At 38.7% G+C, this 26,320-nt stretch overlaps 3 protein-coding genes across 8 annotated transcripts; 1 reads left to right on the top strand and 2 right to left on the bottom strand.

The window, feature by feature from the left end:
* Positions 1-2,639: 2,639 nt before the first annotated feature.
* Positions 2,640-7,551, bottom strand: LOC120725858. 3 transcript variants are annotated; one of them, XM_040018909.1, is made up of 10 exons: positions 7,422-7,551; positions 7,084-7,152; positions 6,109-6,190; positions 5,884-6,005; positions 5,511-5,560; positions 5,054-5,404; positions 4,883-4,969; positions 4,446-4,511; positions 4,169-4,298; positions 2,640-4,077 (listed from the first exon to the last, which is right to left on the bottom strand). In XM_040018909.1, the coding sequence occupies exons 5-10, from the start codon at positions 5,551-5,553 to the stop codon at positions 4,065-4,067; spliced, it is 690 nt and encodes a 229-aa protein (XP_039874843.1). In that variant the 5' UTR covers positions 5,554-5,560; positions 5,884-6,005; positions 6,109-6,190; positions 7,084-7,152; positions 7,422-7,551; the 3' UTR covers positions 2,640-4,064. The 3 variants fall into 3 exon arrangements, with proteins under 3 accessions (XP_039874843.1, XP_039874842.1, XP_039874844.1); XM_040018908.1 differs by having other exon boundaries at positions 7,403-7,531; XM_040018910.1 differs by lacking the exon at positions 7,422-7,551 and having other exon boundaries at positions 7,084-7,396.
* On the top strand, positions 6,673-25,553 carry LOC120725857. Of its 3 annotated transcripts, XM_040018904.1 has the most exons (5): positions 6,673-6,678; positions 19,959-20,101; positions 23,128-23,183; positions 23,291-23,650; positions 24,500-25,553. In XM_040018904.1, exons 2-5 carry the CDS (start codon positions 20,016-20,018, stop codon positions 24,691-24,693), a joined length of 696 nt encoding a protein of 231 aa, XP_039874838.1. In that variant the 5' UTR covers positions 6,673-6,678; positions 19,959-20,015; the 3' UTR covers positions 24,694-25,553. The 3 variants fall into 3 exon arrangements, with proteins under 3 accessions (XP_039874838.1, XP_039874840.1, XP_039874841.1); XM_040018906.1 differs by lacking the exon at positions 6,673-6,678 and having other exon boundaries at positions 19,915-20,101; positions 23,291-23,581; XM_040018907.1 differs by lacking the exon at positions 6,673-6,678 and having other exon boundaries at positions 19,920-20,109.
* Positions 11,059-14,809, bottom strand: LOC120725856. 2 transcript variants are annotated; one of them, XM_040018902.1, is made up of 7 exons: positions 14,548-14,809; positions 13,802-13,946; positions 13,431-13,480; positions 12,974-13,324; positions 12,804-12,890; positions 11,560-11,670; positions 11,059-11,326 (listed from the first exon to the last, which is right to left on the bottom strand). In XM_040018902.1, exons 3-7 carry the CDS (start codon positions 13,471-13,473, stop codon positions 11,193-11,195), a joined length of 726 nt encoding a protein of 241 aa, XP_039874836.1. In that variant the 5' UTR covers positions 13,474-13,480; positions 13,802-13,946; positions 14,548-14,809; the 3' UTR covers positions 11,059-11,192. The 2 variants fall into 2 exon arrangements, with proteins under 2 accessions (XP_039874836.1, XP_039874837.1); XM_040018903.1 differs by having other exon boundaries at positions 11,602-11,670; positions 14,548-14,786.
* Positions 25,554-26,320: the final 767 nt, after the last annotated feature.

Here is a 26,320-nt window from a genome sequence, read left to right as displayed (position 1 = left end):
ATTTTCTGTCAAAGGTAAATTCAAGTGACGACCTCTTTGTTTTTCCTAAAAACAAACTTAACCACACTCATGTGTTGCTCCATAAACTATCAAAATCTTTTCTAATAAACAGGAGAATGTTTCTGTTACTGATTCTGTTCGGTTTTAACTGAATCCATGAATAATTATTTCCATTAAAACCCAAAAAACAGAGTTAAAGGATGGCTGCATCAAGTCTCATGTCTCAAATTTATACAACATTTATACAACCAGGTATACAGTTACAACATTTTCTCCTTCCTTCTGTTTAGCATACAGCCTCAGGGTCTCTATCTCCTCCTTTGGCCAGCTTATTATCTCAGCAGGGTACCTGATCACGGGCAGGGCGTAGGTGTTGATAGCCCGAAGCTTGTTCTTACCATTCAGCTGACTGCTCAGGACTTGCCTGACCCTCTGCAGGTACTTGGTAGTTGCAGCTTTCCTAGCTGCCTCTTCATGGTTCCCATTTACCTATGGGGTCCCCAGATACTTATAGCTGTCCTCTATGCCCATTCCGATGTCATTGCTGTATATCCTGGTGGCGTGGATCAGTGAATCGATGTCTTGTTCACTCTTTGCATACAGCTTGATGTCATCCATGTACAGGAGGTGGATGACAACTGCTCCATTTTGTAGTCGGTACCCGTAGTTTGTCTTGTTAATGATCTCACTGAGGGAGTTCAGGCCTATGCAGAACAGCAGTGGGGACAGAGCATCTCCTTGGTAGATCCCACACTTGATGGTGACTTGTGCTATGGACTTAAAATTGACCTCTAGTGTTGTCCGCCACATGCCCATTGATTTCCTGATGAAGGCTCTTAGGGTCCTGTTGCTCTTGTATAGGTCTAGGCATTCCAGGATCCAGGTGTGGGGCATAGGCTTTCTTGTAGTCAATCCAGGCAGTGCACAGGTTGGTCAGCCTAGTCTTGCAGTCTTGGCTGACTGCTCTGTCTACCAGTAGCTGGTGTTTTGGGCCTCTGGTATTCTTGCCAATCCCTTTCTGTGCCCTGCTCATTTATTGACCTATATGCCTGTTCATCTTTGCTGCTATGATGTGTAACAGGAGCTTCCATGTGGTACTGAGGCCGGTTACTGGTTGGTAGTTGGATGGGACCGGTCCCTTCTCGGGGTCCTTGAGGATCAGGACCATCCGGCCTCCAGTTATCCATTCTCTTGTCAACTAGCAGCTGGTTCATTTGTGCTGCCAGATGCTCATGGAGTGCATTCAGCTTCTTCAGCCAGTAGGCACGAATCATGTCAGGGCCTGGTGCTGTCCAACTCTTCATACTAGAGATCCTTTCTTGGATGTCTGCCACTGTGATGGTTACTGGACCCTGTTCAGGGAGGTTGTTGTGTTCTGCTCTCAGATCCACTAGCTACTGAGCATTGCTGTTGTAGGTTGCATCATTCTTCCATCTGCTCTTCTATCGCCAAGTACTCTAACACAAAATACAACAGGCATGTAGGAACAGAATATTTGGCAACAAAAAGAGTACAGATTAAGTGAAAATATTTTTTATTTGATTAAAACAAAAGAAAGTTAGGTATTCCTTCTATTTTCCCTCACTGTGGTTGGCCCCTCCCTGAACTGGTGTCTCTTCCTGTTAAAAGGGAGGTTTTTCTTTTCACCATCGCAAATTCCCTATGCATACCGGGGTCATCTGATTATTTGGGGCTTCTTTCTAACATTATGCAATCTTTACCACGCAAAGGTGGGCAAAGAACAAAAAAACGACAACTATCATCGACATACCAACCCTCAGCATAAGAAGATAAGGGGGTAAATGGCACAGATGGATCAGTGCAGGTTTGTTACAAACATGTAAGTAAAACATTCTCTATAAAATGTGTTAATAAAATGTGACTATTTAGACATAATCTTTATCACATCTGTAGCATATCAGAAAATCCAATATTTGATCTAATCCCTGGAACCTCTTCTCCTAAATTTCATTTGCTGATTTCTCACAGCTCCTAATTTCTCACAGCATACAATCCTCATCAATAGAAGGAAAAATTATTCTTTACTTGATAAAAGACTTACATAAACACACACTAAAAAAATATTTTGCCAAAGGTGGATGGCTCAAAGTTATGAGGTTAAGAAGCGAACGCAATATATTCTATAAATCAGATCTATAAAAGGGCAAATACATCTTTGTATGTCTGTGTGTTTAATCTGATCTTTTGGATAAGATTTAGCTAACATAAACTAATGTAAGTCTATTAGCTAGTAAAGAACGAGCCAAACTGGTGATGTCTCGTTCTTTACTAGCACAATATGGTGCTAAACTTGTTTTTAAAACTTGAACTTCAAGCACCCTTTTCTTAAATCTAGCTTCATAGACCGAGTTATATCTGTGCCAGTTATTTAGAGCATGGCTCAATGGTGTGAATTAGCCTGTGGAGCTTTCATGCCCCCTTTAAGACCCATTTAAGAACAATACTGTGTGCTTTTGGTGCACAACCTGTACACTAAAGCAAGAGCAAGTCAATGCTCTCTGTAAAAAAATTACTTTATTTTACTTGGGGCAACAATATAACAATAAGAGGTGCTTTATTTCTTTAGAAATTAGACACTAATGTTGTAAACTAAGGAAAAATATCACAATCTCGTTATGTTTACTTAATAGTAGGAGATACAAGGATTTATTTTCTGTTTATGCATCAGTATGACCATATGATACTCTTATACAGTGAAGTCCCACTTGGAAAAGGTCTTTCACAGCTCACACGCATGCTTCCTTTTGACTGCACTTGGTTTTTAAACTGTAATCATTATTTACAGTTAATGCTGCTTCCTGTCTTTGAGTTTATTCACCGAATAAAAAATAAGGTGAGATAAAATATGCTTTATTTAACCCAAAAGCAGGGAAATCATTGTGTTATAAATGCCAAATTATTAAAGCCCTTCATATTGAGAAACCGTAGAATCCCTCCACCTTTCCTCTTGCCTCTCAGATTAATGTCTCTGTCCACTCAAAAAATTGGTCACACCATAGTCCAGGAAGTGTGAGTGCAGTGCCTTGTCCATGATTCACATCAAACTGCCATGCGGATTCTGTTCCCCAGTTTTGTTCATATCATTGATCTCTGATAGCTGCTTAGTTCTCCAGTTAGCCTCAGCTCTGAAACCATGTTGTGTTCACTTCAAAGCAAACAGGATATGCACTGCCAGAGTGATGATCTAGCAAAGAGTCTTGACTGCCAAGAGTGTGACAAAAAGAACCAGAAAAATAGGAAGCTTAAGAACACTTGTGCTGGCAGCTGTTGCAGCAGTCTACCACGCAGCACTGTGGGGACTTGACTGACAACTTTTCTTTTTTACGTTTTTCATTTTGAGAATAAGACAACATTTCTAAAAGTCAAAATATTATTTCAAGAACAGAATCAAAATATCTACAGACAAGATGTTTCAAATAAAGTTAGCATTAGTGCCGTTCATGGCGGCTGTACCCTGTACAATATGCCTTGTGCAATTTAACTCATGAAACTATATATCAAAGTCCCTTTTGATAACAAGTAAGTTATTTCTCTCTGCATATGAACACAATGTGGTAATAGATACAGAAAAGAAGGACTTTGAAGTGATGGTACAGAAAATTACATCTGTTCTTTCTTCCTTAAACCCCACAGCTGTTATCCCCATGATATACACTGATCTTCATTTGAGTATTTTTAAGTGAGAAAAATACATCATACTGCATATGCGTTATATATGAGGAAATTAAACCCTAAATCACTAAATGTAGAATTATTTGCTTCTGAAATATCATTTCTATCAACTCTTAGTTCAAAGGCTCAATTTAGAAAAGACACAAATACTGAAAAAGATTTTCGAAAGCAAAGAATCAGCATTTTAACATCTGTGATTCTTTTTTTTTTTTTGGTCTTTTTTCATCTTCTAAGTGTAATTTTCTTATAGTGAGCTTTTTTTTGCTGTTGTTTATTTGTTAGTTTGTTTTTAACATTAGCACAACTGGAGCAGGTAAGAAAGTCGTTGTTGGTTTGACTCATTTGATCAGGGACACAGTAGCAGTGTTTCATCATGTTGTTGATCTGTAATATACAACACACAACACCACAGTCAGGCAAAATCAAATGCAGACATAGTCAAACATGTAGATGCAATAAAAGTTTGCCAACGTACCGTTTTAAACCATCATGAAGAAATTTTATTAAAAGTACGATGGTTCCTGCATTTGCAATAATTAAAACTACAGCCAGAACAAACAGCACCGTTTCCTCCTGACTTGTCTTTCTTCCCGCCAGTTGTGGATCTAGAAAACAAAGGATTGTTTTTGAAAACAGTACATACAGTAATGAGTTCTCACCCTGCATGCTGTAACCTCTAATTTCTGTAATGCATGCATGGCTTGTACTGTATGTGCCCCAAACCCCCCTGCATCATTTTCCTTCAGCATCACCTGCACTCAAAATCTTCATTTTGTCCACCTTTATTTTCCTCACATTCATGTACAGAGACGCAAAACCTGAAAAGAGAAAACTAAATTGTGACATATTGATTTATTCAGTGAAAAAAGGAAGTTATTGTTTGAATTGATGTGTTTTACAAAAAGATTTCTGACCATCTTCTTTATGGATGAGAAATGTTCCACACCAAAATAAATATTTGAATGTTACTTTAAGTTTTATCTTTATTACATTTCTATAGTTTTTTCTATAACTTTTCCTGTCAGTGCAAATCATTGTGGAGGTTATCACAACCGTAATGAAGACTAGACATTTTTAAATTAAATAATTCCACAATTTACTATAAATTTATGACACTGAACTTTTTAGACAAATAAAAATAAAATTTATTGAAACACTCTCTGAATGCAGCTCCTCAAATCTGATTTACCTTTTGGTGGTCCAAACATTGGAGGTTTGAGTGAGACATCACTGCTGTCTCCATCAGAAGTTCGACCCACACTCAAAACAAAGTTTTCTGAGGATGACAATCTGAATTAATGTTTGTTCATCTGCAATATAAATACAGCCCAGTCGTAAAGAGATACAGGAGTCAACTTACCATTTGTCTCGAGCCTCCATCTCTTCAGGCTGTCGTCGTAGTCGGCAGCCACGTCACACCTGTAGCTTCCAGAGTCTTCAGCTGTGACACTGGACAGATGAAGTCTGATTCGTCCTCCTCTCAGAGCGTCTCTGTCAGTCTGAACTCGTCCTGCAAACTGCTCATCCTGAGACTCAGAGTCCTCCACTCCTCTGATCATTTTAAACAAAATCTTAGTGACGTCTGAGTGGAAAACACACATCATGTCAGCCAGAGACACATCAGCTTGGAGCTGACTGTCCAATCTGATGGTGATGTTGTCGTCCTCCTTGGCCTCAAAGACAGTCGCAGTCCTTTTCAAAACAAACGTCCCTGTTGAGAAGACACCACCTCATTATTGTGTGTTCATTTATCCTTTTTATTTATTTATTTATTTGAATTTATCAAAAGATAACTGTGTCTAAATGTGGACACTCACAGACAGAGGACGCCAGGCCGAGAAACAGAAGGATCCTGATCATCTTCTCTCTGTCAGAATGAATCAGAGGAAGAATGTTTTAATAAATATCTTTTTTTTAAAAAAAGACAATAAAAATAAAAGTGAAATATTTCACATTTTTCACCAGCTTAAAAACCACTGAGTGATTTCCCCACACAGAGTGTACACAGACACCGTTTCTGTGCAGCTAACCAGCACATGAATTAATGTACGTCTATGATCCAAACCATGGTCATAATTCTGCGCATGTTTCAGCTACGAGATTTAAAATGGTCTGTTGACATCAGAGTGAAGTGTGTTTTCAGTATTACTCCAATAACATGTTTAGATGTTTTTAGGCTTAGTTTTCTACCTGTTCTTGCGTTTCTCCGTCTCTGGCAGCTGTCTCTACGAACCATGAGCTCCTCTCTACGAACACGGAAGAGCATGTAAAGTTTTCCTGTTGACTTTACTGGGTGCATTACACTTAGTGACCTGTGAAATTTAAAAAGAAAAAATATCAGTGTTATTGATTTTCATTTCATCAGACCTCACAGATAACAAAACTGAACATTAGGCAACAACGATCGGTGCTCACCAGAAAATTAAATGAAGTAAATTCAGAAGGCCTCAAAGGGACAATCAAGGTCACGTGCTCACTGTCGGTTGAAATCTCCTTCCTGAAATTTCACAAAAATATATTTAATGAACTTTTTAGACAGATTCAGATTTATTTTGATTTATTTTGTTGAATTTTTTTTTAACAATTTGTTAAATGGTTAATATAGTTTTCTATATCCAGGGGTGCACATATCCGCAGGTGCGCTTTAGCTGTCAAAATAAAAGACGCGCACCAGATAAGAAGTTGCAACGCGTGTTTGCGTACATAAGATTTTCTGGAGGAGGGCAGACATTTTTTTAGAACTCCTAAAGATGTCGAAGAAGCAAGCTCCTTTAAGTAGTTACTCTGGAGTTCCTCGACCTCCAAAGAAATGTCAGAAGGAGTCCGAACCGCAAAATAAGCGCGTATTCTCGGAAAAGTGGTTGCAGGAGGCAAATGATGAATGCACAGAGATTTGGTGCAGAATATGCCGTGAAAATCCCACTCTAGCGGACAAAAACAGTGCCTTTTATATGTACGCGAACGCGCGTTGCATCTTCCTATCTGGTGCGTGTCTTTTATTTTGCACATAAACATTCAGTTTTCTGTTTTTTATGATAGGAAAAGCCACAAGCCTCGTGTTTTTGACAACAACAACAACAAAATCATTATTATTATTATTATTATAAACTCTTATTGACACTGTAAACACCGCTATGCCGCTGTTTACTTCATGTTGCGCACTTTCATAAAACCCCCTTTGGGTTTTCATGTTTTGTATCACATGAACCAACTAAAAGCTGTTTGTCTTTCTCTGTCCTTTTTCTGTGAGATATTTGTTTTGTTTTGTTTTTTATCCTGTTTCCAATCTGATGAAAATGAGCCCACGTAGCTTATTTAAACAGTGAGTGCAACAGAAAGTAAACAACAGGAGCACACACGTTCACACAGGATGTTTTAACGTCTACTTACTTGTTTGTAAGAGAGCGATCGGCGATCTGTCCACTTTCTATCACATCAATTATATCAACTGCTGATCAGCTGGAAGAACAAACAACACTCTGAATGTTTCGGATGAAGCAGAATACCACGAAGTGTTCAAACTGTTAATCCCAGTCACATCCTCTTTACAGACTGTGATCAAACGTGTTCATTATCGGACATGTAACATTTTAGTCCTGCTACTTTACAAAGGCATTTTAAGAAAGAGATAAAAACGTAATAATGATAAATAAATATCAACTGCAGTACAAAACAAGGAAGAATGACACAGAAACACAGCAAAACATACTAAAAGATCAAGTTCATACTCCTGTTGTCTCTTCTTCTTCCCGTTGGTAGCTTTTTATTCGTTTCAACGCGTCGATACTGCGTTTTGCTTCAGTTCTATAATAACACAACATAACAAGTGTACAAGACTCCTCCTCCTATCAGTGATATCATGATATACTGGCCAGTCAGCCTTCATCTGTTGGGTTTTTTTTCTGGTTGTTTGTTGCCGTGTGTGTTTTAGTTTCACTTTCATTTTGACTTAAAGCACAGTGACTCATGTCAGTAAAAACTGGATCAGATCAGCTGACAAGCTGTTGCGCACTTTATTTAAGTGTCAAAGTCTCACTTGTTATTTAGTTTTAGGAGGTTTATTTGGATCGTCACAGGCTAATAAAGTGTTTTTGGATCCAAAAACTGTTTAAAAACTTTGTAAGGAAATTATTTTCACATAATGATTTATATTTATATTATTTATAACTCCAACTGTCTGCAAAAATAAGAGTAAGGACATCAGGGGTTAAAGTGACAAAAGAAGCAAATGCGTAAACAATCTGTCTTTTCTTTCACTTGTTAACATGTGACTGCAACACTGAGTTATTAAAGAAGAACCACACACTGCTCAAACATGTCCTGAAATGAACTCAACTCACTTTAAAAATGGCTTCTTTATTTATTTTAACTCTTAATACCAGAAGCCTGGAAACATCAGAATCAACATTAAAAAAAAAAAAACAAAAACAAAACATCAGGCAGAATTGGTGTCTAAATGTAATATGTTAGCTCTGAATTTCCAGAAATCAGCATGAGGATATGAGGTTGATGTTAATAAGGTTGAAAAAATCCTATTCTGAATCATTTCAACAAACACACAATCACATTGTATTTTAACCTGAACACTGTGACCATAAACTGCAGTGTTTCACCAACGTAAACATTAATAATACAGAGTTAAGTTTAGAAACAGGTATCGTCGTTAGACTACAATTAACTGAGTACCTACATAGGCAAACCCAGCATTTTGACTATGTATTTTGGTCTCATGACTTTTTCTTTTGTATCAGCTGCTGTACCACTTTATATTTAATGACATCACTTTGAAATAAATAAAGTCTAATTTTGTTAAAAGACATTTTCCCTCCTCTCTATGTCTTTGTCTTTTTCTTTTGATCATCTTTAGAAGTATTGAGCACTCACTGTTATACACTTATCGTCGAGGCTCCGCTGTGTAGCAGGCAGAGTGGGATCCAAATGTGAGGCTCGGAAAGCAAGACAAAAAACCCAAATGCAGCGGTGTTAATGTAAACATAACATAAGGCAGGAGCAAAAAAATCACACAACAAAAACCTAACTGGACCCACATGAGGAGGACCACACAGTTCCATCAATTTTCCCAAGAGTCAGACCATGCAATGCCCTGAGAAACTGTGTGGATGGTTGGAAGGATTTCCAGGAGAAAGCCTCCCATCTCTAAAAAGAACACAGCCACACAGCTAGGTTTGCAAAGTTGGACAAAACACATGAACAATGCTTTTTGGACAAATAAGACCAAAGTGGGGATATTTGTCCGCAACTCATAGCCCCATGTTCAGAGAAAACCAAACCAACACAAAAAAATCATACCAACTGCCTGTGCGGTGGTGAAAGGGAATGATTTGGGCTTGTTGTCCAGCCACTGGATCTGTGCGCTCTGTAGTCACTGAGTCAGCCATGCACTCTGCTGCGTAGCAAAGTATTCTACAGCCAAATGTAAAGCCATCTGTCCAAAAGCTAAAACTTGGCTTAAACAGGGTGATGATCCCAAACACACCAGCAATGAATCAAGAGGCTGCAGTGGCCCAATCAGAAAAGACCTCGACTGTATTTAACTGGTGTAGCAGGACCTCAAGCAAGCTGTACATACACAAATGTCTGCAAACCTCAATGAACTGAAGCAGCAGTGCAAAAAAGAGTAGGTTAAAAATCCAGCAATGTGAGATACTGATAAAGTCATACAGAAATCAATCACTTAATGTTAATTGAAATCCAGGAAGCAGTTTGGTGGAATAGAGACTTATATATGATTCATTTCCGACTACAGCATCAGTATTCTTGTCAAATAGATGCTCTTCTTTAATAAACAAGATAGATACATGTTTATTAAATTTTAATTATAGCTATTATGCCATTTTGTTTTGTTTCTATCTTGAGTTGTTCTTTGTTCCTTTATATGGATATTGAGAATTCTTTTATTCGATGTAATGACTGAATTTATTCTCCATTCAACTGGAAAATGGCCCAGTTTATTGATTTATTGTCTTAGGGCAGGAGGGAGATATTTTTATGTTGTTACATTTCATGTTTAAGAACTTCATTCTCTTCCACTTGTCCATACCAGGGTCATGAGGGTAGCTTGGATAGGCCCTATTCAGTGTAATTCAGTTTTATTTATATAGCACCAAATAACAGCAACAAGGTGCTTTATATTGTAAGGTAAAGAACCTACAAAAATACAAAGAAAACCCAAACAACCCCAAAATCAAATGACTATATGGGTAAGCCTGTGGTGAGGCAAGGTAAACCCTGGACGGGTTGCCAATTTTAGCAGGGCTGTTTAAAAGCTAAGTTCAAGTTTCTTACATTTAAAATGGTCATTTATGAAGAAAATGGAGTGTCTGTTATTTAGTATTATGTTTTTTTAATTGTTCATTCAGAGAATACAATCTGAATTTCAAGAATAACATGGACTTAGATGAGCCCCATTGTTGACCTTTTGTTATCATTCTCTGTAGGTTTTATAATTGCACAGTCCACAAACAGAATCTTGCATAGAGCTCATAAAAAGTTGGACACAGCCCTGCACCACAGGCCTTGGAGTCCTGTCATACTGGTTTCTGGACATGTGTACTGTGGGTGCTGCTGCCACCTGTTTGTTATGTGACAGTGAATCCTGAAGCATTGGCAAGTTTATTGGCATTGCCAGGCATGACAAAATAAGAATGAACAATGAAGGTAGGGTTGGACCTCAAAGAGATACTTTGTGTTTTCTGGGGATCTTAAAAAATGGTTTCCTGTCCCAGCATCCAACGAGTATCTGAGTGTCACATCTGATGTAGTGTTGTTGGATTTTAAACATATTGTTCAACAAACTGTGTCTGTTCAGAAGGAAAAATAACACATGTAAAATAATATTTACATGTTATTCTCAAAATCAACAATTAAAAAAAGATAATACTACTCAACAATCCAGCCCATTGCCTAAAATTATAGTGCAATTGCAGCGCTGGGGTGGTTAAGATCAGTGTTTCTGTTCTGGGATCCTTTTAAAGTACTGCAAAGTCAGTGACAAAAGAGTGCATGCAGTATAATTTGAAACTTTCAAATGCTGACTCCATGATCTGCTTTACTTACGAATATTTTAAAGAAAAAAAGTATGTAATGTATTTGGGAAATGGACACCATAACTCACTGGGTCTATTATGTTTTTTTCTAAAATAATTTGTTTGACTTAGAGCTAAGAATCAGTGTTGTAACATCACATATGACTTTTGTATTTTTTCCTCGTTTGAAGGAAATCTTACAGGTGCAAAGATTCCTTTTCTTTTACTTATATTTTTTTATTTTTGTATTTATTTTTTAAGCACAGCAGTAGAATTAAAACTCAATTATTCACAACATTAACAGGCAGGGAAGTCACTGTTGATTTAAGTTGTTTTATTACAGTGTGGACGTTTCCATGTGGTGTTGAACTGTAACAATAAACAGGACAGTCAGACTAAATCAAACGAGGACAAATGAGTCAACCATTTCGATCCAAAGTTTGCCAGTGTACCTTACCATCGTAACAGGTTACAAAGACCTCTTATGAAAAGTACTACAACTCCTGCAGTTGCCACATTTAAAAATGCCATTAGAACAAATAATGAGATTATTTCATGACATGCCCTTTCTTCTGCTGGCTTTGGACCTGTGTGGAGAAAACAGACCATAAAATAAACAATTTTATCAAAGCCAACAAAAGGGACGTAACAGTACAGGCACAGAAATCAGCCAATTGTGAAACACAAAAAGGAACAAATCTGGAAACTAAACATTGTATTTAGACTTTAAGGGTAAGAATTGGGCTTGTTGTGCAGCAAGAAAGCTCTGTGATGTCACAGTTGGCAAATCTTTTTGCAGTTGATCAATGAGTAAACCCACCACCGTCTTTCAAAGGAAGTCCTGAATTAATTTCAGTATCACCTGCAATCAAAACTTTATTTTTGTCGTCCACCTTTATTTTCCTCGCAATCATGTGCAGAGACGCAAAACCTGTACAGATAAAACAAAGGTAGAAACAGGAAAACTTAAACAATAGAAACAGAAATAATAATAATTAAAAAAAAAACTAGGTTCAAAAGTAGATGTAATAAAAAGACAAAACCAAATACATCAATCAAAATGACATGCATCTATTCACTGAAAAAAAGTAAGTTGTTATTCTTTGTTTTGATTAATGAAGCATGAAAAACTTGATTATGAATAAGAAATTCTGCCCCAAACGATAAATGATTGCAAAATGTACATCATGTTATTTAAAATTATATATCTATAACATGTATTTCCCGTGAGATGTCGCCCTGTGTTCATTACATGCTTGTTTGATTGCATGGCAGCTATCACAAATGTGATGAAGTTCAGACAATTTTAACTTAAATATGTCACGGCGGTGTAGTGAAGCAGTGGACCCAAATCCAGGCAGAGAAGAAGACGGAGCGGAGACTTGAACCAAAAGCGAGCTGTTTTATTTAGGCTGGTAAACATGAACAAAGGCAAAAACAGGAGCGACAACTAAACTGGAACCCATGCTGGGAAAACTAAAAGACAACTGTGACGAAACATAGAGACAACTTTAAAGACTATGACTGCTATGATTTCTATGACTCGGCGTGGTAACACAGACGTTCTGACAAAGACAGGCTAAACACACACAAGGGATGATCAGAGGAAGTGGAAACACATGGGGAAACAGCTGACACTAATGAACATAATGACACCACAGGGGAACTACAAAACTAAGCACACTGAACAAGGGAACACTAGACTTCCAAAATACAACAGGAAACACCGAGACGCTGTCATGACATCACAAACTAGACAACATGAAATACGCAGACAACAAATACATGACAAACTACCTAGAGAAGACCAGAACAGACTTACAGAAGAGGACCTAGATGGACCTAAACTAGAATACACTCATCTAAAACCTACAGAACTACACATATATTTATAATAAAACACACATTTACAAAAAGCACTCAAATTGCTGGGTCACAGACCCAGCCCCTGACAGAATAATTCCACAATTCACTGTAAATTTCGAACACCAAACCTTTTAGACGACTAAAGTGTGATGTGTTAAAAAGGGTACTCAGAACTGTGGATAAAGATTGTTGATTTACCTTTTGGTAGTCCAAATATCAGAGGTCTGAGTAAGACATAAGTGCTGTTTCCATCAGAGGTTCGACCCACACTCAAAACAAAATTTTCTGAGGATGAAAATCTGAATTAGATGAAAATCTGAACATTGTAGCTACAGCCCAGTCGTAAAGAGATACAGGAGTCAACTTACCATTTGTCTCGAGCCTCCATCTCTTCAGGCTGTCGTCGTAGTCGGCAGCCACGTCACACCTGTAGCTTCCAGAGTCTTCAGCTGTGACTCTGGACAGATGAAGTCTGATTCGTCCTCCTCTCAGAGCATCTCTGTCAGTCTGAACTCGTCCTGCAAACTGCTCATCCTGAGACTCAGAGTCCTCCACTCCTCTGATCATTTTAAACAAAATCTTAGTGACGTCTGAGTGGAAAACACACATCATGTCAGCCAGAGACACGTCAGCTTGGAGCTGACTGTCCAATCTGATGGTGATGTTGTCGTCCTCCTTGGCCTCAAAGACAGTTGCAGTCCTTTTCAAAACAAACGTCCCTGTTGAGAAGACACCACCTCATTATTGTGTGTTCATTTATCCTTTTTATTTATTTATTTATTTGAATTTATCAAAAGATAACTGTGTCTAAATGTGGACACTCACAGACAGAGGACGCCAGGCCGAGAAACAGAAGGATCCTGATCATCTTCTTTCTGTCAGAATGAATCAGAGGAAGAATGTTTTAATAAATATCTTTTTTTAAAAAAGACAATAGAAATATAAGTGAAATATTTCACATTTTTCACCAGCTTAAAAACCACTGAGTGATTTCCCCACACAGAGTGTACACAGACACACTTTCTGTGCAGCTAACCAGCACGTGAATTAATGTACGTCTATGATCCAAACCATGGTCATAATTCTGCGCATGTTTCAGCTACGAGATTTAAAATGGTCTGTTGACATCAGAGTGAAGTGTGTTTTCAGTATCACTCCAATAACATGTTTAGATGTTTTTAGGCTTAGTTTTCTACCTGTTCTTGCGTTTCTCCGTCTCTGGCAGCTGTCTCTACGAACCATGAGCTCCTCTCTACGAACACGGAAGAGCATGTAAAGTTTTCCTGTTGACTTTACTGGGTGGGCTAAAGTGACACTGTAATGCACCTGTATTACAATGACCTGTAAAAGGAAAAAAGAAACGAAAAACAAGTTTAGCTCATCAGACCAGACAGGATAAGGTGACCCTGAATCCTCTCTTAGTTATGCAGCAGTAGGCCTAGGCTGCCGTGGGATTCCCATGATGCATTGCACGTTTCTTCTTCAGTCACCTCTGTTTTGCTCACTGTGTTTATACACCTCCTGCATTTAATTATTAGTTATTATTAATCTCTTGGTGTCTTTTACAGCTTGTCAAATAGTCACGCAATAATAGTAATAGAGATACTATTATTATTATTATTATTATTATTATTGTTATTATTATAGCCTAAGCATTAGTAGCACTGTAGACACCACTATGCCGCTGTTTTCTTCCTGTTGCGCACTTTCATAAAACCCCTTGTGGTGTTTCTTGTTTTGCATCACATGAGCAAAGTAAAAGCTGCTTTCCTGTCTCTGTCCTGCTTCTTCTGTCATGATAGCTATTTGCTTTTCTGACGCTGCTTGAAACTGATCATGGTTTGCCCACATACCATACGGTCTTTTTTTAAAAGGCGCCTGCATCAAAAAGTAAACAACAAAAGCACACACGTTCACACAGGATGTTTTAAAGTCTACTTACTTGTTTGTAGGAGAGTGACCCGCAATCTGTCCACTTTGATTTAATAAGCTGAAAGAACAAACAACCGCCTGAATATTTCAGATAAAGAAGACGCTTCAGCTCACTGTTAAACCTGTCTATTCAGACACGTGACAAACACAAAGTGTCCAAACTGCTCATTCCAGTCACACCCTGCTTTACAGACTGTGACTAAACATTTACATTACAGTAAAACAGAGATGTCATTTTTTTGGACCTGCTACTTTACTACCTACACTTAAAGACATTTTATAGATAAATAAATAAACCATGCACATAAAATAACAGGTGCATTGTTTAAATGAAAAAGGAACACAACAAAGCCTACTCGAGAATCAAATGCAAACTCTTGTCACTTCCCCTCTCAGTAGATTTGTATTCACTTGGCTTTACTTTCAAGCCACGAGAACATAAGATAACATATACTCAGCACTTCTCCTATCAGTGAGGTGAGGCATTAGTGGTAAGTGACCGCTCATGTCTTTGTTTATGTTTCATCTTTTCTTTCAGTTTTAGTTAAAGGTTAATAACTCCACTGTACCAGTGAACACAGCAGTAAAACTGGATCCGAGCAGCTGACAAATTGTTACGCACTTTATCCGCCTCTTAAGCCACCAAAGAAAAACATAAAGCAGATCCAATGAAGAGTAGATATAAATAAAATCATTGTGGTTTTATCAATGTAGAAACAAGAAAGCCTTCTCAAACATGAGAGCGCTTCTTGTTTTCAGTTTGCTTTAAAATGAAGCTTTGAATCAATAACTGTTCCAGGATATTTATGACACTGAACACACTCCACAATCTGAATTTCAATAAAAGTGACTTTGGGTGTATGCTTGTTGTTTTTTTTATTAATGATCATGTCTTTAGTCTTACACTTAGTCTTGCTCAACTGAATGCAGGTCTAATCACAGCATTTGACAAACTCAGCAAGCACTGGGCCGTGGCTGGATCTATTTTCCTGGAGCAGCCTGAAAGTTGTCTGCATACTTTAAAATGGCCCTATTTTCAAACTTACTCTAACATATATTTGTATACATTTTTATATAGGATAAATGATAAGGGTGAGTGCACAAATCCCTGTCGAGGAGCAGACCTGGTTGGACAGGACCCTATTTACCCGGACTCTTTGGGTCCTGTTAACTAAAAAGTCAAGAATCACACCGACAAGATTTTTATTCATGTTCACAACATTTGACTACAACAAGTGGTTCACTAAGAAAACTCAGCTGACCTCCAGCTCAATACCTGATACCAGACCGTGACCCCACCATTGCAAACCTGCATCTAACCTGGCAGTAAAACTAAAACCAGTACCTGACTTTGTCGTGTCTCTGGATTCCCCAGCAAATGACTGAAGGCACAGAGAGGAGGGTAAAAGGTGTTCCAACAAACTCAGAGTGATGACAATATCTCATCTTATATTTCATGTTGGGGTTCTTAAATTCACAGCATGGAGCAATTTTTATACACACAGACAGTGAAGGTCACACACTTGAAACACACAACATAGATACTTGAGGAGTCGTCAGTCCCTTATACTGGTGCCTGAGGAGGCTGCAGTCATGTGTACTGTAAGTGCTGCTGTCACCAATTTGCTTTGAAGCTGTTGTGTAATTGCTGAAGCAAAATTCCTGTTGGTGTCTGTATGCATGACAAACTAGACCATGAATAGATGCTTTCTGTTTGTACTGATGGAAACTCTGAGACGGATACAACCTCAATTTCAGCTTTCAAATAAACAATGTTTATTTAAACAACATCTATATTATATCTATATCTAGATAGATAGATAGACTACAGTCAGTGTAGCAGAGGCAGGATTTGATACAAGAGAGCATTACAAGAGCTTGTAATGAAGCACTAGCTTCACTATTGAGCACTATTGAGCTGAGTTTGGGTGGGGCGCTCAGTAATGACATTTCCACACTGTGTTGAGCTTTCTAAGCTCAGATGTTTGGAAACACTGCTCCAAGGTGTGGGTGGGTTGAAACACACACATCATGTAACCATGGCTAATTGCGGTATTGGGACTTCACTCAAGTTTCAACATGTGGTGTACCTGCTGCTTCCAGGCAGGCGAGGCACGGGGAATAACCCTTTCTTTTATAAACCAGAGGTTTTGGTTTTTTTTTTTTTTTTGGGGGGGGGGGGGGGGGGGGGTTGGGTTTTTTTTAACGCCACACACACATGTAAGGAATAAAACAATATCTGATCTCATTATTGTTTTCGCTGTGGATTGTAAAGATCAATACAGACTGTTCAATCCCTGAAACCCAGAGTGTCATTAAATAAATATTGGCACGGAGAGAGAGAGAGATGTGCTCTGTGCTGCAAATTTATTAAATGATCTGAAAAGAAACTTTCAATGTCACAATAAAAGAGGCAGACATTTCTCAGTTCTATTTTTCTCTATTGTTCCTACTTTCAATAGAAAATGCTCTATAAAGTGTGTTGGGAAACCCAGCAGTACCACCTGGTGGTGAAGAAGTTAATTACAGTCACAGGACCTGTTGCCTTTCCAGCTCCGATTTAATTGCTGACTCTGCGCCTTACCGCGCACTGGACATTTCCTTCTACCACACACACACACACCCCACGCATATACACCCCATGTCCAGCATCATTTCTATGAAGAATAAACTATTTAACCCTGACATCCCTTCTCCTGACCCTGATCCTCTAACAGGAAACTAAGTCCATGCCGATTCCGCGTCAGCCAGCTGCACTTAATGTTTGAGTTTCCCCCACATACGGCTCAGTCAGAAACTGAAGGACGATTCATCCTGCAAAAAAGCAAGAAAAAAATCCATTAATTGCACATGGTCTACTTCGTACTAACTCTCAAGAAAATATTAATATTATTATATTTTTTTTTTATTATTCCAACTGTTGTAACGTGAAATCTCATACATGCAGGTTCAATCTGAATAAATCATGCCCATGTCACCAGATATGGCTTCCAGAGCAGTAATATACTACTACTAATAATAATAACAATAATGAAGTTTCTTTATCCTCCTTGAACAACCTCTGAATGTGTTTGCTGAGGTTGAAAAGCTGTTGGTCAGTGTGAAATGGACTGTCGCGATTAAATCCGGGCGTGTTGCCGCTTGTTATAAATAGAAGCATCAAAAACATCCATTCAGTAGCAACAAGTATCAGCCAAGATGTTAATCCTGCAGGCGCCTCACCTGCTTGGAAGCAGGAGGTAAGCGAGGCCACCTGGCGAATTTGTGGTGGAGTGCACCAAAACCGCAATTAACCACAATCACGTGACCTGGGTGTTTCCAACCATACTTTGGAGCCGTATTTCCAAACACGACACAGTCTCATTGTTAGTATAGCTTAAGGGAATTTAACAGAGCAAAAACAAATCAAAACCTAAGAGTAAAGTAAACTAAAAACACAAACAAGAAATTCAAAACTGCAAAATTGTCTAACACTAGAGACTAAATAAAAAGAAAAAAGATAGTAAATAAAATCAAACAAAAAACATCGAAGAATAAGTTTGATTAAAAACCCAAAGTACCTGAAAAATAAGGGGAAAAGGAATTGAAACCGGTTACAGCCAGTTAACTTCACATTAGTGATGTGTAAGTCGTGAACGAAATGGCTCTTAAATTTGTTTAAAAGGAAGAAGCTGAAAATTGAAATAGTTAAAAGTTGAACTGTGAATAGTTCGTTTTTGAGATATGATTTATTTATTACATTTTATGTGGAGTGAATAAACAAAAGTATATTTATGGTGGCCCCTAGAGACAAAGCACGTACAAACTTCAAAACACGTACGAACTCTGAAGCACGTACAAACCCTGAAGCACGTACAAACTCCAAAACACGTAAAAACTCAGAAGCACGTAAAAACTCCAAAATATGTACAAAACACAACAGAAGTGCTCCAGGATGCTAGGCGCAGTGTTGAACTTTTGTTACCTAGTTGCTACACAAGCCAGCAAGTACCAAAGACCAGATTTGGTGTGTGGTAGTAACAGGTAAATGAACTTTTTTTTTTAATTATTTGAATATATATGCGTGCTTGTGTATAAATACACAAACCATACAAGTATGCTTTCAATTGTGTAATTTAAGTGATCTAGGTAGCTCTGTTTTGGAGTTTGTACGTGCTTTGTCTCTAGGGGCCACCGTAAATATTTATATATAAACATATAAAAATAAAACCACTTTTTTTTACATTAGTAATTCCTTTTGTGCATAATTTTATATTATTGTTAATAATAAATTAATTAAAGCAACAAAACAACCTGAAGGAAAGAGCCGGCTCTTTTTGGTGAGTAAAGCCGAAAGAGCCGGTTCTCTAAAAAGAGCCGGAAATCCCATCACTACACATACTGTTTTCCCAATTACGATGGAAATTTGGTTTGGTTTGGCTGGTGTTCTGGGAATCCATCCTACCCGTTGTTTCTGAAATTAATTCATGAAATTAATTCAGTGCCAAACCATCCTACCTTTGTGAATGTGACCTACAAGCATACTTTAACAGCTAAAATTTAGTGGCAAATTGTCCTACCTTTGTGAATATGAGCTAGAAACACACTTTAACAGCTAAAATTAAGTGCCAAACCATGCTACCTTTGTGAATGTTACCTACAAGCATACTTTAACGGGTAAAATTAAGTGGCAAACCACCCTGGCTTTAAGAATATAAGCTACAAGCATACTCTGATGGGCAACGTTAAGTGGCAAACCGTCATACCTACTTATATTTGTGCTGGAATTCCTCTGTGACTGCAGAAATGTCCATAAACTACTTACGGTAGGACGTTTTGCCAAAGTAGAAGGTTTGTCAGAACACCGGTTTGATCAGCCAGATCTGTTATTTGTCTCACGCACACTAGACAAACATTGTGAGTGTGGATGTTTTCCTAGTGCCCTTGAAAACAGCTGAATCGTAATAGATCACGTCAGTCCCGACCATTCCGCTTGATGCCAAAACAACACTGACAAAGGCAACCTGAACTCTTCCTCGTTAATAACAACAGTTAACCCTTTCACCTACGCAGGAATACAAGCACATGGATAAATCAGATGTACACGAGGGCACGCGTTGTCTTCCCCGATGTGTAAAAACTGTCTTAAAGTTGCCTCTCCAGCGTCACCGAAAAAAGATCATAAAAAATAAACTTTTAGCTCATGTATCTGTTATACAAAATAAGCTTAGCAGTGAGTTTGGACAAAAATGAACTGAATTTGTGATATCCAAATAACCGGAATATCAAGAAAAGCGGAAGAAAAAAGGAGGAAAAAAGAAATAAAAACTCAGTCGAATTAGTTAAGAATGACTTGATTGGTCGATGGATGGCAACGTTTATAGAGGGCGGGGCTTCACTGCCCCGGGCTCACTGAAGACGACAGCGGTATAGCTGAGAGAGGAAATCATAGGAGCACGGAGTTCGTTTTTGTGCTACATTTGTGTGTTTCCTTTTTTCATGTGTGAGGATGTAGCTCCGTGCTTCACTCGCTCAGCAGCGCCAGAGTTTTATTCCCACGGTGCCCTGTCCACAGTCATCGCAGGGTAAGCGGGTAAGCGCTTTTTCTCAGTGATTTCTTGGTCATTTTCACCTGCAGTGTCTTGTACTTCTGCTCTGAAGGATGCTGTCTTTTCATTCATTCATTAAACGGTTGGATCGTCTCAGTAAGGAGAGGAAAAAAAAGACTTACAGCTTGGGGAGGAAAGGATGTGCAACAGGTTTGGATTGAGGATAGAGGTGGAAATGTGCCTGCGAGTGAAGGTGGTGTGTTGAAGAGGTTGGATGGGGTACTTTGAGGAGAATGAAGAAAAATGAGAGAGAGGTGGGGGAGGAGTGATGGATGACGGTTGGTGATCCAGGAAATGCAAAGTGTTAATAAAGAGGAAGTGAGGGCAGCTGTGAAGGGGATGGAGAGTGGAAGTGCATGTGGCCCAGATGGCAAACCTGTGCAGGTGTGATATCTGGCAGAGAGAGAGAGCAGTGGAGTTTTTGAACTGACTGTTGAACACAATCATGGAACAAATGTGCTGGTGCTGATTTTCCAAGAGCAAGGGTGATGTGCAGAGCCCAAGTAAGTACAGGTGGCTCAAGCTGATGAGCCACACCGTGAAGATATGGGAAAAAGTTGTTGATGATCAGTGAGCAGCAGGCTTCATGCCAAGCAAGAGCTTCTTGTATGCAGTGATGATGAAGAGGCTGACAGATGAGGTCAGGCAAGAGTGTCCGTGGACTGTGATGTTTGCAGATCACATATAGTGATTTGTAGTGAGAGTAGAGAGCAGGTAGAAGAAGCCTGGAGAGGTGGAGGGATGCTCTGGCTAGAAGTTGAATGAAAGCCAGTAGAAGTAAGTCAGAGTACGTGTGTGTGTGAATGAGAAGGAGGCAGGTGTAACAGTGAAGGCAGATGAGTTTTAAATACCATCCAAAGCGAAAGACAAGGGAAGCGAGGAAGTGCGTGCAGGAAGGGTGGAGTGGGTGGAGACGAGTGTCAGAGGTGATTTGTGGGAGAAGGACCGCAGCTAGAGTGAAAAGACATTTTTCTTTTCCCCAAATAAATATGTTGTTCTCCCAGCAGCTGTATTCAATAATCGGAGTCAACAAGACCAAAGAAGGAAATGTGCCTTTAGTACAGTAGATAAAACATTTCATTCACTTCCTGTTTCCTAAAACTGTACGCGTTGCATTAAAAAGCACACTGCCATTACCCTTTTGTGTCGACACCAAGATGTGAAGCAAGAATGGGAATAAACTTTAGTAATAATGTGGTTTACAAATTTGCAATAACAATCATGCAGTGAGAAAAATAGTCTTTTGTTTATGTATATGCATCTGTTATCCTTTAATATTAGAGGAAAAAAATACTAATCTTTTTAAGAACTGAGAGGAATCCAGTGTGAGGTGAGGGGAGGAGGGGGCATGCAAACTCCACAGAGAAAGAGCGAGCAACTGTTTTTCAGTTATGGTTTTAAAAATAATTTAGAAGCAGAAATAAAAGAAAAGTCTAAGGTTCTGCTGCAGGTTTCTGCTGCTAAAATATAACTTTGGATTTCTACAGAGTCAAACTAAAGCTGCTGCTTTCATTTCATTTGCCTGTCAAATCAACACAGAGAGGCCTGATGAACTCATGTCTGTGTTATTGATGATAATTATTAGTTATTATTAATCTCTTGGTGTCTTTTACAGCTTGTCAAATAGTCGCAGCAGATGGCCCCGCCCCTCCCTGAGCCTGTTTCTGCTGGAGGTTTCTTCCTGTTAAAAGGGAGTTTTTCCTTCCCACTGTTGCCAAAACACTTGCTCATAGGAGGTCATATGATTGTTGTGCTTATGCTCACTTTGTAGCATAAGGCAGGTGCCTTATGCTACAAAGTGAGTCTGTCTCACCCAGGGTGTCTTCCCCTTATCTGCATTAACACTGCCCGCTAGAATAAATGGGCCCTGATTTAGGGATAAGCTGTTTTCTAGTTTGGGCTACCCTTACCCCCTTCCTGATGTCATCCTCCCACTGTACCTGTCGGCGGATGTAACTCACTGTGTTACGGCCTAATGATGATTTTTGAATTGGTTACCTCTGACACATAAGTCCCAGCTTTCCCAATCCTCATCACAGCTAAGTTTTGCTTATAATTTAAATATATTTTTTTTAAGCATAAAAGTTATTCACTCATCACACGAGGGCCTCCGTGATGACCGATCACTTTGAAATGGGACCAACGCACTGAACGAAGAAAAGAGAAAAGACAGTATCGATTGCACCACATTCATATCGATCTGACACCAATACCAGTGTTGACATGGATACTATTAATATTAATATTTCGATCTATCTGCCGATCCCTACTATGTACTGGGCGCGGACTAAGGCCATAGTAACTTTTTTTCTCCCAGAGGCTGAAGGGAATGATGCTTAGTGTTGCACAGCTGTGGTGAGTGACATTATAATAGCTCTGTGGCTGTTTGAGTCTCTATGAACTTGAGAAGCCAAAGCTAGAACGTGTTGATATATTTTTACTTTTCCAAACCTACCTCAAGTGCTTTGTTTTGATGACTTTTTTTGTAATAATCTTTGTCCTGGATTTTTTTTTTTTTTTAATTGATGCTAACATGTTACTTTAACAAGAAGGACCTGAAGCACACACCGAAGTCAAAGTCGAGCTATATTTATTTGCAGCGTTTGCTACCTTTGTTGCTTCACACACCAATCCTGTCAGGTTCTGTTAACCTACTGAAATACAGAATGAATGACCAAGTGATGATAAACAGCTATGTGGGTCAGCCTCCCCTGAAACCACACCCTGAACCTGCTGCTCCACCCCATCCCTGCAGCTGAGTCATAAGCCACACCCGTCATGGTTGCATAAGCAGGATTCTGACTTCTACTGAAGTAAAAAGACTAAATATTTTTTTCAGCACTTGGTGACTGAGTTAACGTTACTTCTAACAAGATCATGAACAGGATCAGATGTTGTGATTAGTGAATGAAGTCAGACTGTAGATTTTCCTTCTTCTAGCTGTACTGACTGACCTTTGACCTCATGTGTTGATGACTCTTCACCTCTGTCTCCTCTCACAGGGAGAAGATGATCTGCAGGATCCTGCTGCTCATCATCCTCACCTCATGTGTCTCTGGTTAGTTTACAGCTTCACTTTATGAACTCCAAATAAAGCTCAACAACAGATTTGTTCCAGTTCTCAGTGTGTCTGCTCCTCTCTTTCCCTCTCTGTCTCCTCAACAGGATCATTTGTAGTCAATGTGACACAGACCTCCTATCAGGCAGAGGAGAACCACAACATCACACTGGAGTGGACGTTCACCACCAAACCTGACAACTCCACAAACTCTGTTTCCATCATCTGTCAACAGATGACTAATTATGAAACCTCAGGCTTCTATCATGTGTCCAGTGGTGTTGAGGTGTCAGAGTCTCAGGATGCAAAGTTTTCAGGACGAGTCCAGAGTGACAAAGACGCCCTCAGAGAAGGACGAATCAGACTTCTACTGTCCAGACTCAGGACTGACGACTCGGGTCTGTACGTGTGTGAGGTGAAAACAGAGTATGATTATGGCTTTGACTACTGTCGACTCAGCATACGTGGTAAGAAGATTAAAGCAGTACGAATTACTCCATCTTGACATTCAGAAACCAACAAAGAATATTTGTTTTCCTAAAACAAATAATAGAATCTGTTTTTATTCTAAATATACATTCAAATAACACTTCTTTAAAAATAGCATAAATATATAAAAGCAGTACAAATAGTTTTTATAAAGATTTAAAATTAGATGAAGTTCCTCCTGCCTGTGCTTTAAAGATCGAAATAATGTAAATGTTGAAAGCATAAAGTCTGCAAATAGCTGTATTTTTTTTTCTATCTGAAGGATACTGTGTCTGCATGTCAGAACCTTGAAAGTTTTTTTTTTTTTTGCCTTTTTAAAGCTGGACAAAAGAGTAGAAAAGGCAATTTCCAATGTTCAAGGCACAGGTGTCGAACTCCAGGCCTCGAGGGCCTGCAGGTTTTAAATGTGTCTTTGATCCAACACAGCTGATTTAAATGGCTAAATTACCTCCCCAACATGTCTTATAATTCTCCAGAGGCCTGGTAATGAAGTAATCATTTGATTCAGGTGTGTTGACCCATGGTGTTATCTAAAACCTGCAGGACACCGGCCCTTGAGTTCGACTCCCCAGGTTAAAGGGGTTATATGTCACTGTACTGATATACAGTTGACTTGTTGGTTCCCTTTAACTTCATATTTACCAATTCTGCAATATAAGAGAGCAGCAGGGCCTGTCAGTAATCTTATTGTTCATCGAGTTCTTTGTGCTCCAGTTGTTATCAAAGTTTTTTGTTGTTTCTTTCTTTATGATGTTTTCAGAACAGGAACTGCTAACAGCTACCAATGATATTAAAATATTCTGTCTTCATTTTTCTCTCCTTTGCAGCAGCTGCTGTTCGTTCCAAACCTCAGGGATCAACTTTGAGTCCATCAGCACACACCTGGATGCAAAGGACGGTCCTCTACACTGCACTGGGATTCGAACTGGCAGCTTTACTTGGCTTTGCAGTTTTACTGGTTAATCGCTTCTGTGCCTTAAGATGTCGTACTCGGCTGAGAAGATACCAAAATTTCATTTAAATGTTTAACAGGAGCTTTGTGGTGTCGTTTTGCACCAAGAGAAACTAAAAGCAGGACTTGGAGGGAGCCATCAGGCAGAAAACCTGAAGTTCAAGAATCCAAGACTGTGTAATGTATGTTTGAAGTATCAGAAAGCCTCATTGTGATATGAAGTGCATATTATGTGCTCATGTATCACTGCAGAAAGGATGATGGGGTAGGTTATGCTCCCATGTGTGTCCTGTTTATTATTTCTAAGCTGGACGCTCATCCTGCCACCAAATGGGAACTTTAAAAAAAACAAAAAAAACCTTTTGCTCTCTTCAGTTTGTACGGCCTTTAATCCATCAGAGGATTTAGCCTATAAATGTGCCGTTTTCCTATCAGCTGTATTCAGTGGTTAAACTTTAACAAGTGCCTGGACTCAACAAGACCAAAGAAGGAAATGTGCTGTTATTTAATCCTGACAGTAGGGACTGGACTTTGTTACGGCAGATAACACACTTCATTTGCTTCCTGTTTCCTCAACGTGTATGTGTTCCTTTAAGGAGCACACTGTCACGACCCTTTTGTTTTTACAAACAGCAATAAACTTTATTAATAACAGAGTTTACAAGATTTGCAATAACAAACATGCAGTGAGAAAATAGTCCTTTCTTTATGCGCATACAAGAGTTAGGCTTTGTTATTAGACTTTGATACATGCATATTCCATAAAGAAGGGTCTCAGGTGAGCAGATGGTTCAGTGTTTCATTGCTTATGGTTTTAAAAATACTTTAGAAGCAGAAATAAAAAAGTGTAAAATTCTGCTGCAGGTTTCTGTTCCTAAAATGTAACTTATGGTTTCAACAAACTCAAACTAAAGCTGTGGCTGCTTTTATTTCATTTCTCTCTCAAATCAACACACACAGGCTGATGAACTCGATTTCTTTGAGCTGGAGTTCGTGAACTGGAGGAATTTCATGTCTCATGCCCGATGCTTTCTTCTTGTTTTAAATCCAGTCTAAACTTTGAACCACACTCAGATTTCAAGATGCTGCCTGCAGGACACAAATCATGTCTGGAAACAGATTCTGAGGTCAATATGAGACGTTGTTCCTGCATGAAGATACAACATACAGTTCTTTATGCATTATGGAGGAGGAGCATAACAGCAACAAGCATTTCATCAAAATGATTTAGGCATGGATAGATTTGTTTTATAGGGAAAGAAAAATATCCATGAAAATAAGTATTTTCCTCCACTTATGGAACTAAGTGAAATTCACCCTCTTGGCCAGATGATGGTGGTATATGCTCACCACTTCACTGTATCCAATCAAATTTATTATTATTATTAGTAGTAGTATTAATAATAACTTATTATTATTTTATGGCACTTATTGCAAACTGCTTCAGTAAAACACCCTAAACAACACAATAAATATCAAACAAAATAAAAAAGCAACACTAACCAAACCATATCCATGTCAGTTAGGACATGCAAGAATTCCTTGATCTCTCAAAACAAGTTTAAAATTAACATTACTTAAAACAGTAATATGGGTTAAATGAGAACGTCAAAGATGTAATGAAATTTATAATAAAACAGTAAATGTTTGATCATTGTTTCATTCTTTACACATCGGGGGAAACAGCTGTAGTTGG

The sequence above is a fragment of the Simochromis diagramma genome, unplaced genomic scaffold (assembly GCF_900408965.1).
Source record: "Simochromis diagramma unplaced genomic scaffold, fSimDia1.1 OVJJ01000642.1, whole genome shotgun sequence".
NCBI lineage: Eukaryota > Metazoa > Chordata > Actinopteri > Cichliformes > Cichlidae > Simochromis > Simochromis diagramma.
The sequence above is the reverse complement of the archived record's forward strand: the minus strand, read 5'-3'. Positions and strand labels throughout refer to the sequence as shown.

What these genes read in the sequence shown, in the direction of transcription:
- LOC120725857 (XM_040018904.1), top strand. Translation starts at nt 20,016, where the DNA reads ATGTGTGAGGATGTAGCTCCGTGCTTCACTCGCTCAGCAGCGCCAGAG. An exon ending in CTGTCCACAGTCATCGCAGG is followed by an intron (nt 20,102 to 23,127) that starts GTAAGCGGGTAA and finishes CTCCTCTCACAG; the next exon opens with GGAGAAGATGATCTGCAGGA. An exon ending in CCTCACCTCATGTGTCTCTG is followed by an intron (nt 23,184 to 23,290) that starts GTTAGTTTACAG and finishes TCTCCTCAACAG; the next exon opens with GATCATTTGTAGTCAATGTG.
- LOC120725858 (XM_040018909.1), bottom strand. Translation starts at nt 5,553, where the DNA reads ATGATCAGGATCCTTCTGTTTCTCGGCCTGGCGTCCTCTGTCT. An exon ending in ATGGAGGCTCGAGACAAATG is followed by an intron (nt 4,970 to 5,053) that starts GTAAGTTGACTC and finishes TGTCATCCTCAG; the next exon opens with AAAACTTTGTTTTGAGTGTG. An exon ending in AATGAAGATTTTGAGTGCAG is followed by an intron (nt 4,299 to 4,445) that starts GTGATGCTGAAG and finishes TTTGTTTTCTAG; the next exon opens with ATCCACAACTGGCGGGAAGA.
- LOC120725856 (XM_040018902.1), bottom strand. Translation starts at nt 13,473, where the DNA reads ATGATCAGGATCCTTCTGTTTCTCGGCCTGGCGTCCTCTGTCT. An exon ending in ATGGAGGCTCGAGACAAATG is followed by an intron (nt 12,891 to 12,973) that starts GTAAGTTGACTC and finishes TTTCATCCTCAG; the next exon opens with AAAATTTTGTTTTGAGTGTG. An exon ending in GATATTTGGACTACCAAAAG is followed by an intron (nt 11,671 to 12,803) that starts GTAAATCAACAA and finishes TTATCTGTACAG; the next exon opens with GTTTTGCGTCTCTGCACATG.